Source organism: Limulus polyphemus, unplaced genomic scaffold (assembly GCF_000517525.1).
Source record: "Limulus polyphemus unplaced genomic scaffold, Limulus_polyphemus-2.1.2 Scaffold849, whole genome shotgun sequence".
In the NCBI taxonomy this organism is placed as follows: domain Eukaryota; kingdom Metazoa; phylum Arthropoda; class Merostomata; order Xiphosura; family Limulidae; genus Limulus; species Limulus polyphemus.
The window spans coordinates 237,660-254,017 of record NW_013666459.1 but is presented as its reverse complement, the minus strand read 5'-3'; the positions used below and the strand labels follow the sequence as shown (position 1 = coordinate 254,017).

General features: G+C 28.9%; 1 protein-coding gene across 2 annotated transcripts in view; it reads left to right on the top strand.

The window, feature by feature from the left end:
• LOC106460857 (ubiquitin carboxyl-terminal hydrolase 3-like) overlaps positions 1-16,358 on the top strand; it is a 39,483-nt gene that overhangs the window by 12,123 nt on the left and 11,002 nt on the right. Inside the window, exons 2-10 of one of the 2 annotated variants that reach the window (XM_013920602.2) lie at positions 2,742-2,802; positions 3,873-3,959; positions 6,935-7,018; positions 7,581-7,662; positions 9,133-9,224; positions 9,460-9,576; positions 13,112-13,225; positions 14,431-14,654; positions 15,950-16,027. In XM_013920602.2, the coding sequence (XP_013776056.1) occupies positions 2,742-2,802; positions 3,873-3,959; positions 6,935-7,018; positions 7,581-7,662; positions 9,133-9,224; positions 9,460-9,576; positions 13,112-13,225; positions 14,431-14,654; positions 15,950-16,027 (939 nt within the window). Of the gene's footprint in view, positions 1-2,741; positions 2,803-3,872; positions 3,960-6,934; positions 7,019-7,565; positions 7,663-9,132; positions 9,225-9,459; positions 9,577-13,111; positions 13,226-14,430; positions 14,655-15,949; positions 16,028-16,358 lie in introns of both variants that reach the window. The other variant, XM_022387658.1, reaches the window with a different exon arrangement.

Sequence of the window (16,358 nt, the reverse complement as noted above, 5' to 3'; positions counted from 1 at the left end):
AGAACACAATGTTGTTTCAGGAAGATGGAGCACCGTGTCACACTGCTAGAAACACCCAAAAGTGGCAGGAAGAAAATGGTATCCACAAGTTGCCCTGGCCGAGCCAATCTCCTGACATGAACCCCATCGAAAACCTCTGGGTCATACTTGACTGGCAAGTCAAGAAACAACCAAAAAAACCAACTTTGAAGAGTGATCTACTCCAAGTTTTGAAGCAAGAATGAGCAAAAATCCCACAATCTAAAATTGACGAGATGATTCTCACAATGCCTCAAAGGGTCAACGAACTCCACAAAGCGAAAGGAAGATCTACTAGATATTAATTAAATTATAAATATATCAATTCATGTAAATATTACTGAAAAGGTGGTGTCTATTTACTTGTGACCATGCTGTGTACATTCAAATGTATTAAGTGTTGAGATTTATTGAGTACTATTTTGAAAATTTTTGAGGGCTAATTTTCGGTGAGAAATTCCAGATCTGCAAAATATTTATAATAATTATTCTCAGAGAGCCTGTATATTTTTAACAAAAAAATGATAGGATTGTCCTTTTAAATAATGTTTGACCATTATTTTAAAAAAACACATTAAAAATAATGTACTGGAAATAAATAAAAATTGAGCTTCAGGTATAGCTATAGCTATATTCAAAACAAGTTATTCCTTGCATTAGTATTACTCTCTATACACATAGGTTGGATTTGTGCACCAAACAGAGTACTCATACCTGATAAATAAGAAAAAAAGCTGTAAATGTGTTCCATTTATATTATAATGATTATTAAATGAATAACAAAGTGTATTTCTCTTTGTTTTTAAAGTAGTTCAGCTGCTTTTTTTAGTATATCTATATATTATTATTATTATTTTATTTTTATTATTTGCACAAATTTTAAAAACTTATGACTAAGTAGAGGGTTGGAGCCATCCCCTTCATTATTTGCATGCTCTGAGAAATGTAACACTGGTCAAGTTTATAGCATGTAATATGAAAGCAAAATATGCCCTCAGGCTGGCATTGCCTGGTGGTTAAGGTGGTTGTTTCATGAATTGAGAATCATGGATTTGATATCCAGTGCCACCAAACACGTTCACTTTTTTAGTTGTAAGGGTATTATATAACAATGCCACAGCTGAAAGGGCAAGCATGTTTGGTGGCAATGGGAATTGAACCATAAGGCAGCCCTCATTATCACTAGGCTATGCCAGCACAACTATAAAATTGGATTAATTGTAAAAACATTAATTAGAAATCATAATAGTAATATTTAGATTAGTTTATTATTTTCTTGAGTTGTAATATTAATCTATTATGCTGAACAGACTTGAATTATTTCAAAATAATAATAGCATTATTTTCAGTATTAGGACTATTGGATTAACTTAAACAGTAATAAAATGAAAAAACATTAATTTTGATTAGTTGATTATTTTCATGATGTTAATCAGTGTAATTGTATGTTTCTTTAACCAATTATTTTACATGACACTAATTGATTTAATCAATGCTTATCAAGTTAATCACCCAGCTCTAGTTATCAGCGTAAATAAAAAATCAAGTTACTATCTTGAATTAATACTTATGATGTTAAAACTGGGTTCCAGTATCAAATATATGCTATTAGCACATATGTAATTTATATATATAATAAATGACACATACATGACTTAGCTTTAGGTATTATTTCAAGGTTTTGATATAGGAAACATCTTTTACCTAATTATAATAATTTTAATAGTCTATAACTTTCATCAAAATACTGTTTCACATACTTTCTTGAGTGATAAATTTTCTTATACTTACAATTATTATCTAATACAATGATCTAATATCTACTTATTCTGTAATTTTTATGAGCCAGCATTTATTTATTGGATTTTCTAAAAAAATCGCATGTTTTTGTTTATCATTGCATATCCTGTTATACTATTAGTTCTTTTGTTAGTCTGTTTAATCTTCCCTAATGCTCAGTACTTTAGGTTTTAAGGAGCTAAGTTTGTTAACCACAAAGGATAAATCACTGACGTCTCCTCATGAGTCAACAAAATTGTCTTACTATAGCAATACATATGGTGAATTACATTCTCAAGAGACTTGTGTCCTACACCTTTATAAAATTGTTATGCTCAGTTTTATTGTCAGCAGTAAAAGGAATTGGTAGAACAGATATAAAATGAAATGTAGTAAAATCCTTATTTGGATACAGCTTCTAATTAGATGTTTTAAACTAGCTTAGTGGTGTTCAAGAGGATTGGGGTCCTTTTTTAGAAAGATGTATTACATGTACGTGTGCACGTCAAACTCTTTAATGGTAATGGATATTTTACATTTGTTTTAGAAAAGTAATATCATGTGGTTTTGAACCTACAGTAAATTAATATATATATATATATATATATACTTACTTTAAGACTTATTTTTATAAAACAATAGTTTTGGGGTTGTTTTTTCTTGATATAAAGGGTGCTTGAAGAATTTTAAATCACAACCTTTACTATTGAGAGGGGAAAAAAGAAATACATTTTGTTTATCAGAAACACAGTTTAGAAAGGTAAAAACAATCAGTTTTAAACACATATTTGGATTATTTTAATAATCTCAAAGATTTTTGGCCTTTGAGGAACATAATTTTTCTCATTTTGTGAAAACATTTTATGCATAAATCAGAAAAATATTAGGGTGTTTTGAATAATTTTGTAATATATTTGCAAAACTGTAATGACTGCTTTTTGTAGTTTGCAAAACAAAGAAGAGCTCTTGGATCTGTTTAACATGTGGGGAAATCAACTGTGGAAGGTAAGAAGTTCTGTAAACATTGTTTCCAGCCTGATCTTTTTCATGCTCAGTTATTTTCTGACACAAAATACTTTAATGTGAAATGAAAAATTAAATAAATGTTGCTTGTTTTTAGTTTTTTTTGATATCTCTGATCATCCATTATGGTGTTTACAAGACTGCTCTTGTATAAGAAAAATATACATGTAAAAAGTGTTAAAATAGTAATATCATTAAACCAAGCTAAGCCCAAAATAAAAATTTATCCTTCATAAAAGTCTTGAAGGTCTTTGTGAATATTAAATGAAATATCCAAAACATAACTCTGGAATTAATAACTAGATTTAAGACAGACTTTAACCCTTTTGTGTCCATCCATTTTCATTCTTAAAAGCCAGGAAAATTGAGAAATTTGATGAAAATCAAAAATTTTATATTTTGACTGATTTATCTAATTGAAGAAAAGCCCTAAAAACCATAAATCTTTGATTCAGTATGAAAAACCCTCATCAAAGTAAGTCCACATGGCATTGCTCCAGGGAAGAGAAGTTTTGGGTATATCAGTTATGCCTTTTTCACAGCAATGGATTAATTGTTTTAGAATGTTGCCTAAAACATTTATGTTGAAAGTTTCATATTTTTGAGCTAGAGACATTACCAGTGTTATCATTTGGGCAACATATTATTAAGCTGTATTAGTTCTTGCTTGACCAATTTGTTTTTAGTTGTAAATAAAGAAATTTTATGTATGATTTATTATTTGTACAGTCATCAAGAATCAAACTAAAGTTTTTATCAAACATTTCATAGTGAAAATTGTATATATTTCAGTATGGGAATATTGATACATGTACATACATATTTAATTTCCACCAGAATTTTGACTGACAGCCTGCATCTTTTTTCTTTTTTTATAAGGATTTCCTTGTGGATTGACTCCCTAAGTATAAGAGATATTTTATATACATAGAACAGTATTTTTGTTAATGTTTAATTTAAGAATTTATTGATTTTTAGATCTTATATATGAACAAAGATTTTTACTATTTTTTTTCAACACTTAATTGTTTTGTTTTGTCTTCATGATGAAGATATGTAAATGCACATGCAAAAACTCATCATGAAGAAAATGATCAGCACATGGTCTCTATGGACTGCCACAGTTATGCAACATACTGGTAAGATGCATTTAATAGCAAGTAATGACTAATATTCCTAAATTACTTTGTGTTAGAAAATTGTAGATTTACAGGTTCTGTTTTAGAAAATATGATTCTAATAAGTTAATTGTTTTTTTGTTCTAATTTTGAATATGTTTGGATTGTGAATTTTGTTATCTATATCGTATTGATTAAGAAAGATCTTCATAAGAACAATGAATTGTAAGGAACAGGGATGAGAATTGGCCACAATTTGGAAGATTTCCACTATTTCTACTGTTAGATTGGCCAGGACTATGATGGAGAATACATTATGACCTTCTAACATTTGGAGCACATAGTTAAATAGTACTAAATTGCATAATTTACTGGTGACCGTTACAATATCTACTAATTTATATTTGATTGAAAATCCTATTATCTTACGAGTAATCATGTTTTTGTAATTCAAATAAAAATACACATTATTTAATATGTATGTAGTTCGTGCTGCTTGTGATACTTGTACATACAGGTTAAGCTAGAATTGCAGGAACACCTTATTGCTGCCATTCAAAAGAACTGCTGCTGTCTTCGGCAAAACAAAGATTTACTTAACAGTCAACATTCCAAGCAGATTATCAGTTGCATGTATTTTAACATAACATTGTTGATTAATTAAACATAAGAATGAATAAACAGTAAACAGAGATACAGTTATTAGAAAACAACTATGACCTTGAGCTATAACAAATAGTTCACTACCACGTATAGGGTAATAAATGATAATACACTGCAAGTTGCAGTACTAGATCCAAAGTAATATAAGTGATTGAAGCCGTACTTCAGGTACACCCTCTCCCATAATTCTTTGGTATAATACCCACCTCCCATGCACATCGCAGTGACATAAAGATGTGCTACATATAATGATTTGGTATTTTAAAATAACTTTTTTAAGTAATAGAAATTATACAAATCAAAAGATTAAATTATGCAACTTAGAAGGCTTAGAACTACCTTTCAATTTCTGGCTATCAAGCAAATTTGTGAACACAGCCCTAAAATTGGCTATCCACCAAATTTGTTCTGATTTAGGGAAAAAAAATATTGGGCAGAGGGTGCTGTTACCAAGACAAAATACAAATATTATTATGTTCAATTAGAGGGTATCTTTTCTGTTTTAATGTTTACTATAAATAAGAACTGATGAGTTAAGCTCTGTTAACTGGTTGATTGAGACAGCCAACCAATTGCAAAATGTATTTTGAGGTGAAATTATCCAAACACCTTGGATATGCATGAACTCCCTAAAGTGCAATAGCATTCAATTGAAAATAAACAGCATAGAGGTAGGCTTTGAATTGTTTGCCATTTGTGTTAATGGCATATGCTTTATGCCCATTTTTAGAATTACATACAATAGACATTTTTCTTTCATTGGACGTTATTTTTATGTGTGAACTTTTTTTAGATGAAACTTAAATTGAACATAGATATAATCCAATGAAAGTTGGGTGTGGGGAGCAATATAGGACAAAATTCTCAAAATTGTTTTTAACAATTAAGGACTTTTAATACAAATGAAAATATATTAGACATATTAAATGTCACAGATTCTGAAATAATTGTCAGTCTCATAAGTTATGTTATCCACAAGAAGGTGAAATTGCATGACCAAGGAATTTCAGACACATGATATCAGTATTTAAAAAAAGCATAGCAAGATAGGCAGAGGTTCATGCATTGCCATACATGATGCTCCATACGTCCTTAGTTTATAAATGATTGGTCAATAATTTACCTTAGTAGAAACTAATACTAAATTGTACTAGTATTACCTCAATATTTCAGAAAATGACCAATTTATATTTTAACTTGACTTAGCTGTTAATTTGATCATTGGAAAATAAATAATAATTGGCAAAAGACCAATGTTTCCTATCATCTTAGCAGTAGATAATTTGAATATTTAGTGCAATAAAATGGCCTAGAATGCACCTGATAATATGTAAGATCACTGTCTCATTTAAAGTATAAAATGTTTTAACACACAAACATTATTTTCACACTAGCATTGATTCTAGGTTGTAATAGAAAAGGCACAGTTCCTAAGAAGAGTTTTAATGTACATGTAATGTAGTGTAGCTGTTCATTGCTTAAAGATTTTATGACTACAAGAGTGGCATAAACAATTTTAAGTGATATTACCATTATTGTTAAACGTGAATTTTAAGAAAATGTATTAGAATATTTTCTTATGCAAAAATGAAAATAAGTTTGTTAATTTATTTATTAAGTAGTAAAACTTCCAAGTGAACCTGTTTCTGACTTTGATTCTATAGGTATCTCAGAACTTTCCATAACAGAGTAGTAAATAGTCCAAAGTACAGTCTAAGAAAGTGATCTTTCAAATACCTTAGAAATACAACAACAATAAACACTGTATAATGATTAACACTTTTTGCCAGATACTTATCCTGCAGCATTTCAAATATGTGGGTGTATCTGGGATAAATGTTCTCTAATGAGCCAACTAGGTTTTGTTGCTGCAAGCAGTCATGCTTAATTATCAAATTCCCAGCACTGCATACATATTTCATCAGTTAGGAATTAGATATTTTTTTATTCTTCTCCCTGCTGACTTTTCTCACAATTTAAGCTGAGATTTGCACAGGATTAAAGGTGAAAACAAGAGAGAGTAAATGAGGGAAGAAGAAGAAGAAATAGAAAGATGCATAAAAAAGTTTTAACTCTTATTACAAACAAGAGACAGCTGAAGATTGAAGTAGAGAAAAGTATTTCTTTGAATTTTATATTTTTTACTGCAATGTTAATTTCAAAAATAACGTTTTGGTTATATAAGTTATTTTTCTGTAGCTATAAAACATAATTTAACTGAGCTATTTGCAAAAGTCTGGTTCTCGGGCAGGTATAAAACTTGCCCATTTTATTGTGGATTTTCATTGTTCGGGAGTGTAACTTGCTAATTTTGTGCATATTTCTGCCTTCAGCTATGTATGTGATGACTTTGTGGTAAATGACACCAAAAATAGACAACTACATCAGCTTAGAGAGAAGCTTCAAGCTTTAAATGAGTATGTATTAATACTTGTATCTATCTTGCAGGTAGTGTGTGTGTGTATGTTTTAAAAAAAAATTATTGAGAAATGGGCAGTACATTATGAAATCTTGCTCTGTGCATGAAATAATTTTAAGACAGAATTAACTTGAATTTAAACTGAAATTTAATGAATGGTTTTTTTAATGAACATTATATAATGGTACAACATTAAAAATGCCATCTATTGTTGAAAAGCTAGAAAATTATTTTCTTAAGATATATAAAATTTACAGTTTAAAGAAGAAAAACGAAGTTAGTTTTTTTTAACTATGTAATATTCTGAATTAATGAACAAATATGATTTTATACATTATTTTACTATGACCATAATTAGACCCTTTTGCTCCATGAATTTAAAACTTAATTCAAATAATTTCAAGTTAGGATCCACAGTTGTAAGAGAATGTTTAATGGTCCATTGTAATTTTAATGAAGTTCTATTTTTTTAATGTTCAAACTGTAGAGAAATATCACATTTTCTTTGTATTGTAGACAATTGAGTTAACAGTATCTTAATCTAGATTTGATTGGCATAGGCCTGAGTATCATCCACAACTTAGAAAAAGAAGTAACTCAAGTGATAATACAGAAAATGTGAAGAAAAAGAGAGATAAAGGTGTAAGTTGATAATTTTAATATTTTGAGAATGTGTGGTATTGTTTTATTTTATGGCTATTGCAATACTATACTATAATAAGGCCATAAATTTACAGAATCCATGCTTCTGGTATTTCAGAATTAACTATATAATCACAGTTGATCATATAACAATATAAAAATTTAGAAAAGTTTAATTTTTGTATTTAATGCTGAATCTCAAAAAGTGTTAAATCTTAAAATTAATTTTCAAATAATTGGTTTGTTGGCTAGAGAGCTCAAACTTTGATTACTTAGATCACAGACAGTTGCAGATCCAAGGAAGAGTTGATTTTTCCTCTATTTCTGCACAGGGTAGTTAGATATTTTGTTAATTCAGCTTTTACAGTTCAAAATAATTTCACAGATTTGTGTAGAATGGGATATGTTTACAAAAATACTTAATTTTCACCTAACTTTCTTTGAACATTAAACTAAGGGGATAATCCTCTCTTGATTATTGGTGTTTAAAGTATTCACTTGTCATGCATTACTGAGATCTGTTATAATCTATATTATAATGAAATTTGTGGGCAAATAATTCCTTATTTTTCTATACAAGAAAACAATGAACCTCAAAAACTAAAAACCATTTAAAATCCATTTTACTTTAATTGTTTTAAACATTTATTGATAACTTCATATTACATAAGAAAAAGATATATTTTCTTTTCAGTGTATGTAGTAATGAGAAAATGAAACATAAGCCTAGAAAACAATGCTGATTAACATGTGGAAAATGTGCTCACAATGCACGTGCATTATAAATAAAGAAATGTAAAGATTACATGCTTTAAATTTGTTATTATTCCTTTTTTTGAATTAAAAACACAAGGATATTGTACTAAAACCTTTATCAGCACTTGCCAGCAGTAGCCTTGAGTATCTAAGCAGAATATAGATTCTAGCCTTGATTGACTCAGTGGAATTGTAAATAGATTTGATAAGATTTTTTTCATTACTTTGAAAATGATTACAATATGTAATAAAATTCTACCAAAAATGGCTTTATCTTACATTATAACTTGACACCACATATTTTTTTTTTTTTTTGATTAAGCATAAGTACATAGCATTACTTTTTATCTTAAGTTGGTCTCCTCAGTTTTGGTTCTAGGCATACTTTATTTAAAATGCAGAAATATAGCAATAACAGCTGTTTAAAATAAACTTACTTTCAAAATGCCAATTAAAACAATTCCTGTAAAAATATACTACTTATTTATGTATACAAAAATGACCTAGAAAGATTTTCCAGTAATATATTTTCAAGAGTAGTGTAAGTTTTGAAAATTTCTGGAATAGTATAGAAGGAATAATGGGTAGTTGATAATAAATATTTTTAGTTGTGTTTTTATCAATGGCTAAATGAAAATGTTTTTTATTTTCATGTAATTTGCATACGATATTAAAATGCATTATTCACTGTGTGTGTGTTTGCTCATATTATAGGGTGGTAAATACTGCAGACCCAAAGCTCAAGTGGCAGGCCTTCGAAATCTTGGTAACACGTGCTTTATGAATGCTGTACTTCAGTCTCTTAGGTATGTTATGTGGAATGTTTTAATGTTGAATATGTTATCAATTTAACTTCCAAGATAATACTCCATAAACATTTCCCTTCCAAAACATACATAAGGATTTTACAGAATATTTATAATAAACCCTTTTTCTAAACTTTCTATGAGCTATTGAATAACAGTATGTCAAATTAATAGAAACCCTTCTCTGATATTTTAACTAACCTGCATTTTTCAATAAAGTTTTGTCTTTTCACAGTAATATTGAACAGTTCTGCTGCTATTTCAAGCAGCTTCCATCTCTTGAACCTAAACCAAATAACAATGGCAAGAAAAATCACCACCCGAAAGGTCTCAATGGGAATGGGGAGGACATGTGAGTAGTCTTCAAATCATTATGTGTCTGTTGAAAGGATTGACTGATAATAAGTAAATAAATAGTGTTTCAATACATGGGAATTTGTGGATGATTCTTTCCATAAGTTTTTGCATATGAAAGAAAGAATTATATAATGTTGTATAATAAAAATAACTAATACAGTTTACCTACTCAAACTACTTTGACTTCTACTGAATATTATGCATGCTACCATACCAACAAAAATAATGAGACTTAGTTCTCAAATTAACTAAATTACAATAACTTGTAGCTTATATGATGGTCTCTTCTATTGAAAGAGGAAACAATCAACTGTATTTGGCTGGTTTTAAGTTAAATTCAGATTTGAAATTACCAGTCCTTAGTTGCTGCTAATTCTCAACTCTACTAATTGTGAGTTGAAATTATTCGTTTTAATAGTAACATTGCATTCTCACAGAATGTGTACAGTAGCACTGAATGCATTCACAAGTTGTATTGGAGTATGTATTCTTTGTACACATAGACTAACAACCTCATGGCCAGATGGTTAGGGTGTTCGACTTGCAGTCTGTGGGTCACAAGTTTGAATACCCATCCCATTATAATGTGTTGGTCAATCCCACTATTCATTGGTAAAAGAGTATCCCAAGAGTTGGCAGTAGGTGGTGATGACTAGCTGCCTTCCCTCTAGTCTTTCACTGCTAAATTAGGGGTGACTAGTGCAGATAGCCCTTGTGTAGCTTTGCAAAAACTTCAAAATGAATCAACCACCTAATGGAGATCTTACTAATCTTACTCACTCCTTCTAGCTTTAAGGATGTTAATTTTTGAATAACAAAAAAGAAACATTTATTCTTGAGAATGGCATTCTTAAAGTAAGGTAAATTTCTCATTCTAAAAACCAGTTGAAGTGAACAATCGATTTGAATTTGTCAATCAGCTGTGCCCAGAAGTGAAACCAACTTTTTAACATATTGAAATTATTGTCCTGTGTATAATATTATTATTAAAATAGTAATTTTTTTAAGAACATCAAAAATATAAAACTTTAAGAATGTCTCCTTTATTCAGTATTTCATGGAACTTATCAACTTGTTTTTAATTCAGCATATTTGTTCATGTTGTGAAATTTAACCTTTCATCATGTCATAAATGTTTAACCAAATCTATTATCAAATTAATATGGAAAGCAATTAAAATAAAACTGTGAAAATGGGCATATAACTCGGAAATGTTGATTTATGATATATACTTCAAAACTGTGTTGTACTTGTAAAATATTAAGAAAAAAAAAAGTTTGATTTGTTACTAAATGTAAGTTTACTGTTCATATACTGCAAAAATATTAGTGTAGAGTTTCACATTCAAAACTAGCTGGATGTACATCATTGATTATACATTGTAGAACTGGAGAAAATTTCTTTGTCATATCTTTCCTAAAATATTCTTAGTACAGTACATTTGTAATTTTTAATTGATAATAAATTGTAAATTAATTTTAATTAAGCTCAAATGTAATCCATTAAGATATGCCTTTTAAAACACAACGAACTGAGCTAAACTGTCTTCAGACTGATTAATCACAGGACTCTTGATTTAATTGCTCTTCATCTATCACCAACAATATTTATAAAATCTAAGACCTACAAAGTTCTCGTAAAATATTGTATTCATATAATATATGGTGAATTATACCGTTTATTTTAGATAGATTGACATATAATTAGCAATAGAAATTTGAAGTGAATATGTAATAAAATTTACCAGTTTCCAATTCATATGTTATTTTTTGTTAACTGCTTTAAAATATATTTAATTATATATATTTGTGTAATCCACCATATAAAATTCTGAGAAGTCTTAAACCTTTTTATCTTTTTCGCTTGCATAAGGAAATAATCAAAATTAACAATATTGTAAAATGTAAGAACATCCATGCTGGTTTTAATTTAGAACACATGTGCTCTATAAATTTCTTTAATATACCTGCCATCCTTCAGCTCCTTCATTACACTTTCTATTAAGGAAACTGTACTTCTAATATAATGAAACACACAAATATAGCTTTTGTGTTTACCAGAGGCAAGAAATTGTATGTCATTTACTTAGTTACATTTCTTTGTTATTCAGCATATTATATTGAATGTATGAGTAGCAAGGTAGAACAAAAAAAAAACACATACCATTGCAAACATGATCTAATTGTCTATTATAAATCACCAATGGAATCTAAATGTAACTATCTGGTAGAACTTTGTATAGCATTAATACTGTGATAAAGCTAAGACTAAAGTGTAGTTTTGGATTTGTAATACACCATTTCCAGTTAAAAGTCATCTTAATTCCTCGCTTACTTTTAACATTTCCAAATCATGTAGCACTCATATTCAGAATAACTGATTTTAACGTAAGATTCTAGAAGTATCACAAGATTACCTTCTAATTGTTCAGGTACATTCTTATCACTTACTGTACTGGATAAGGGCTAGCTTATTTTCTGTTTCACAAATGTCAATTGCACCTTTCTAAGAATAAAAGAAAATAATAATAATAATTAGAAAACAGTTATGTGATTAGTATTTTTTTTCTTCCTCTTTTGAAAGTTTCAAATGTCTCAACAAACGTTTAGCTTACCAGTCTTGTACTTTCTGAACATCGGATTTGGTACTCTATCAGTTTTCAAACATGATGTTTCTAGTTAAGAAAACATAAATTAAAGATGTTAGTAACATTTTGTATGGGTAACATGAAATTTGATGAGTATATTAATATTTTTCAATGTTAAAAAAAACTTTTACACAAAGACAAAACCATATGGTTGTAATACAGTATTTTAATAGACTACATTAAATGGTATAATTCAAAGTGCTGAAAGAATTATTACATCCAGCAGTTTAAATGCAAGGATATTATTGAAACCATTAAAGTATGTAACATGAGTATCTGCAAGCTAAGATATATATATATAACTGATTTTTAATTGATTTTTAGATCACATGAGCTAAATAAACAGAAACATTCAAAATAGTTAAAAATACGTAGAAAACATAAGGACTTCTTTTTACCAAACTGTTTTAATTTATCATATCTAATTTTGCAAAAAAAAACGTTCATTTGAGAATTTAGATTTGTGAGTACAGATTGGTCTAAGTTCAGAATTTCATTTAATAAAAGAGGTCTTTCTTATTTTCTATTACTTTTCTGTGATCAATTTAGATCTTTCTATAACCACACAGAACAGCTTTAAAATAACTATCAACTCTTAGATGTCATGAATTTCCATGATAGAACAAAGAAAACTTGTACTAGTTGTCAGAAACATTTTTTTTTTTATGAGTTAGTAACCTGATTGTGAAAATGCATGATTTTCTGTGTTTTAAAATTTTTAAATGATTTTCTTGACTTCCCTGTTTTTACACTGACTCTATGACCATTTAATAAATGTCCTTACTCTTGTTATCTTCTGTATGACTGATTATATTGACGATTGATTGTATTTATGAAGCTTTTAATTTGTTTATTAATGTAAACACTTCTAAAACTCTTTAAGGCTTCTATGTGAAGAACTTAGAAAAACATTAATATCCTTATGGCAAGGAAGTAAAACGGCCATTTCACCAGAATCATTATTTGCAGTTGTATGGAAAGTAGTGCCACGGTTCAGGTAATTTGTTTTTCATAGTCCATTTATTTTAGAATTATAAAAGTGTAAACTAACATACATTATTTTTATTATTCATTTTACTAACTATGTTTGTTTTAACTGTCCAGTCATTCTTTTCAGACTTGTTAGGGTGGGTTATAGGTTACCCTAGGCAGTGAGGTGTAAATGGCCATAAAAAGTTCTTTCTTTTTAGGTTTTAGTGATGAAATACATTTATTGATTTGTTGTATTTCAGTATATTTTCAGGCTCAAAAATTTTCATTTTAATGACTAACATCCTTTGAATTTTGTTTTTCCAATCAAATGTTACTGTTACTTGTTTAAGTTCACATGCTCCTTTGCTTTTCTAAGATTATAGTTCTCTAAACAAGGTGTCGTATGTTTAAAAAAATTAAACTATTACTGAAGGTTGTAATATGTTAATGTTTAGTTGTGCAGATTATAAATATTTTATAACAGTATTTTGAGGTTGAGATTGAAATGTGATTCTAAGTCAGCACCATAATTACACAAACAAAATGCATTAAGTCCCAAACTTAATAAACTCCAAAAATTGGATTCTGCAATGTCATCTTCTTCAGCGTAATGAACAGAAAGATTTTATTTTTTAAACTAGATCCAATGTACCATAACATTTTTAAGTATACCTATATACAAATTTTAGAATTAGTTGAAGCTATAACATTACTCTTAGTATTTTTCACTAGGGACTACAACAGTCAGTTCTCATTCAGTTTGTTGTGTTTAATCTAGTTTTAAAAAATCTTTCTCTTTGTCATAATGTGGAAAATTTGATGGCAGAATCCAGTTTTTCTAGTTTATTGAATTTTGAATTTAATGCTTTTTTTAAATCACAAAACAAAATTATCTGTTCATCCAGGTTTTTATCTATCTTTACAGAAGCAGGTCTTAGGGTGAATTTCTTAAGTAAATTGACAGCTACTACTATTAAGCCGTGTTTCATATTTTGTAGCATTTTAATGTTTTACTTCAAACATTTGTGATCATTTCAATTTTTTTTCTGTTTTTCATTTATTAAGATGAAATATATTAAACTAAATTGAACTTGAAAGAAAATTAATAATAATAAAGTATGGCAGTAAATATCAATGTCGTAACAATAAAAAAGAAGAATGTTTGGAAATGAATTGGGTTGATCAGTCATTGCAGAGATAATGAATAGTATCTCTTGTCCTGAATTTCAGAGGTTATCAACAACAAGATGCTCATGAATTCCTGCGCTACATGTTAGACAGACTACATATGGAACTTCTTAATATCCTTCCTTATCCAACAACACACAATCCTATCTGCATTGGACTTAAAGGAAAATGTACAATAGTTACAGCAATTTTTGGGGGAGTCTTACAAAATGAGATGAACTGTCTTGTTTGTGGAACCGAATCTAAAAAACATGATCCTTTCCTAGGTAAGAAGTACATTATATACTACAGAAGTTTAATTTATACTAAAACAATTTTGGATCTTTACTACATCATTATAGTCAATGTCGTCATGCTCTGTCTACTTAATGACCATGCATCTTGAAAATAACTTTGCAGTGTAGTTTCCATTGCAAAAGGTTCCATTATAAGGCTGTAATGTTCAAAATACACTGATTCTCTCTACATGTTTTTCATTATTCATCTATTCTATGAGGTTAATGGTTTCTCATTGCTCATTACAACAGTCCAATAACACAGAAATCCACAATGAGCACTGCACCTAGGGACTTGAGCAATATGTCTTTGCACATAATAGCATGAATACACATTTCATTTTCCAGCTGCTTGAGGGATGTGACATGAACAAATATTTCTTGAAAAAAATTGTGTACACATGACTTTTGTTGCTTTTCCAGAAATCTGTCTTGATTATGGTGCATACTATTGCCTGGGACACTTGGAAGACTTTTGCCTTTGTGATTGTGGATTCTTGCTCGTAAGATGCCACACATTGCTTACCATGGCTGGGTTTATGACTTGTTGCAGGTCTCTTTATGGGTGGTCCTGATGCCCTAAGTTTATCCATATTCCTTTGTTTTCCAATGTCATTAAGTTCAAGAGAGATTCCTGTCTTGGAAGTTCTAAGTACCATATCTGAATACACATTTATGATCTGAGAGTATGAATATTTTGCATGAGAGATTTCTGTTACCCTTCCCAAAATTGATCAATTTTCAGTGGTATCAGTCTACCTACAAAATGCTAAACAATGTCAAACCAGTTCTGATGTGCATAGTTTCACCACTATTTTATATCACTTCTGGTTGTCATGTGACTTGCTGATTTACCTATTCAAAGTTGTTTTAATATAATGTACTAAAACATCTGTATTTGTATTTTTGTAATATTTGACATTTTTGAATTAATTCAAAAAGTATATATATTTACAAATGTGAGAGAGAGAGAGAGAAGTATTTGTCAATGAATGTCACTTCAGTCAGTTAATTTAATATTTTTAAGGTGGTTTTCATTTTTCACAAATTTCATAAACACTTGTTTACTAATAAAGCATAAATGCTGAGGATTTGTTGGGGAGGGGGTTAATAGTAACAAAAAATATTCCCAAAATTATTTTTAAATTTTTCACAAAGAAATTTTATTTGACTCTGTGGTTTGTAACATAATTTAGTTTTTAAAACTTTTTTTTTAATATATTGTAGACTTAAATATACATCATGCATTAATAAGTTAGAATAAATTTTCAAAAATCGTATTTCAGACCTATCTTTAGACATTCCATATCAATATAAGCAACCAAAGTCAAAAGATGAAGAACCGCCACCTTTTCATTTACATGGTGAGTTTTTATACTTCCTTAAATAATTAATGTTAAATAATGATATGGTACATTAAATGACATTTGAATTGTAGAATGAGAAAAATATGAATCAAATGTCTTGCACGTGGTTATTGAGCATCCTCTAAATTAACATCTTTATTTTTGAAACTTAAGAATGCTCAAAATGTGGCTTAAAATGACTTAATAGCATACAAATGCTATATCCAGTTTTAGGATATATCAAGTTTTTGATTTACAGGTATTTATAAATTTTCATTTTGTTTTGAGATCTTAAGAAAGAAATTGATGTATGGGAAATCATTAACCCAATTATGTAATGATTATTATG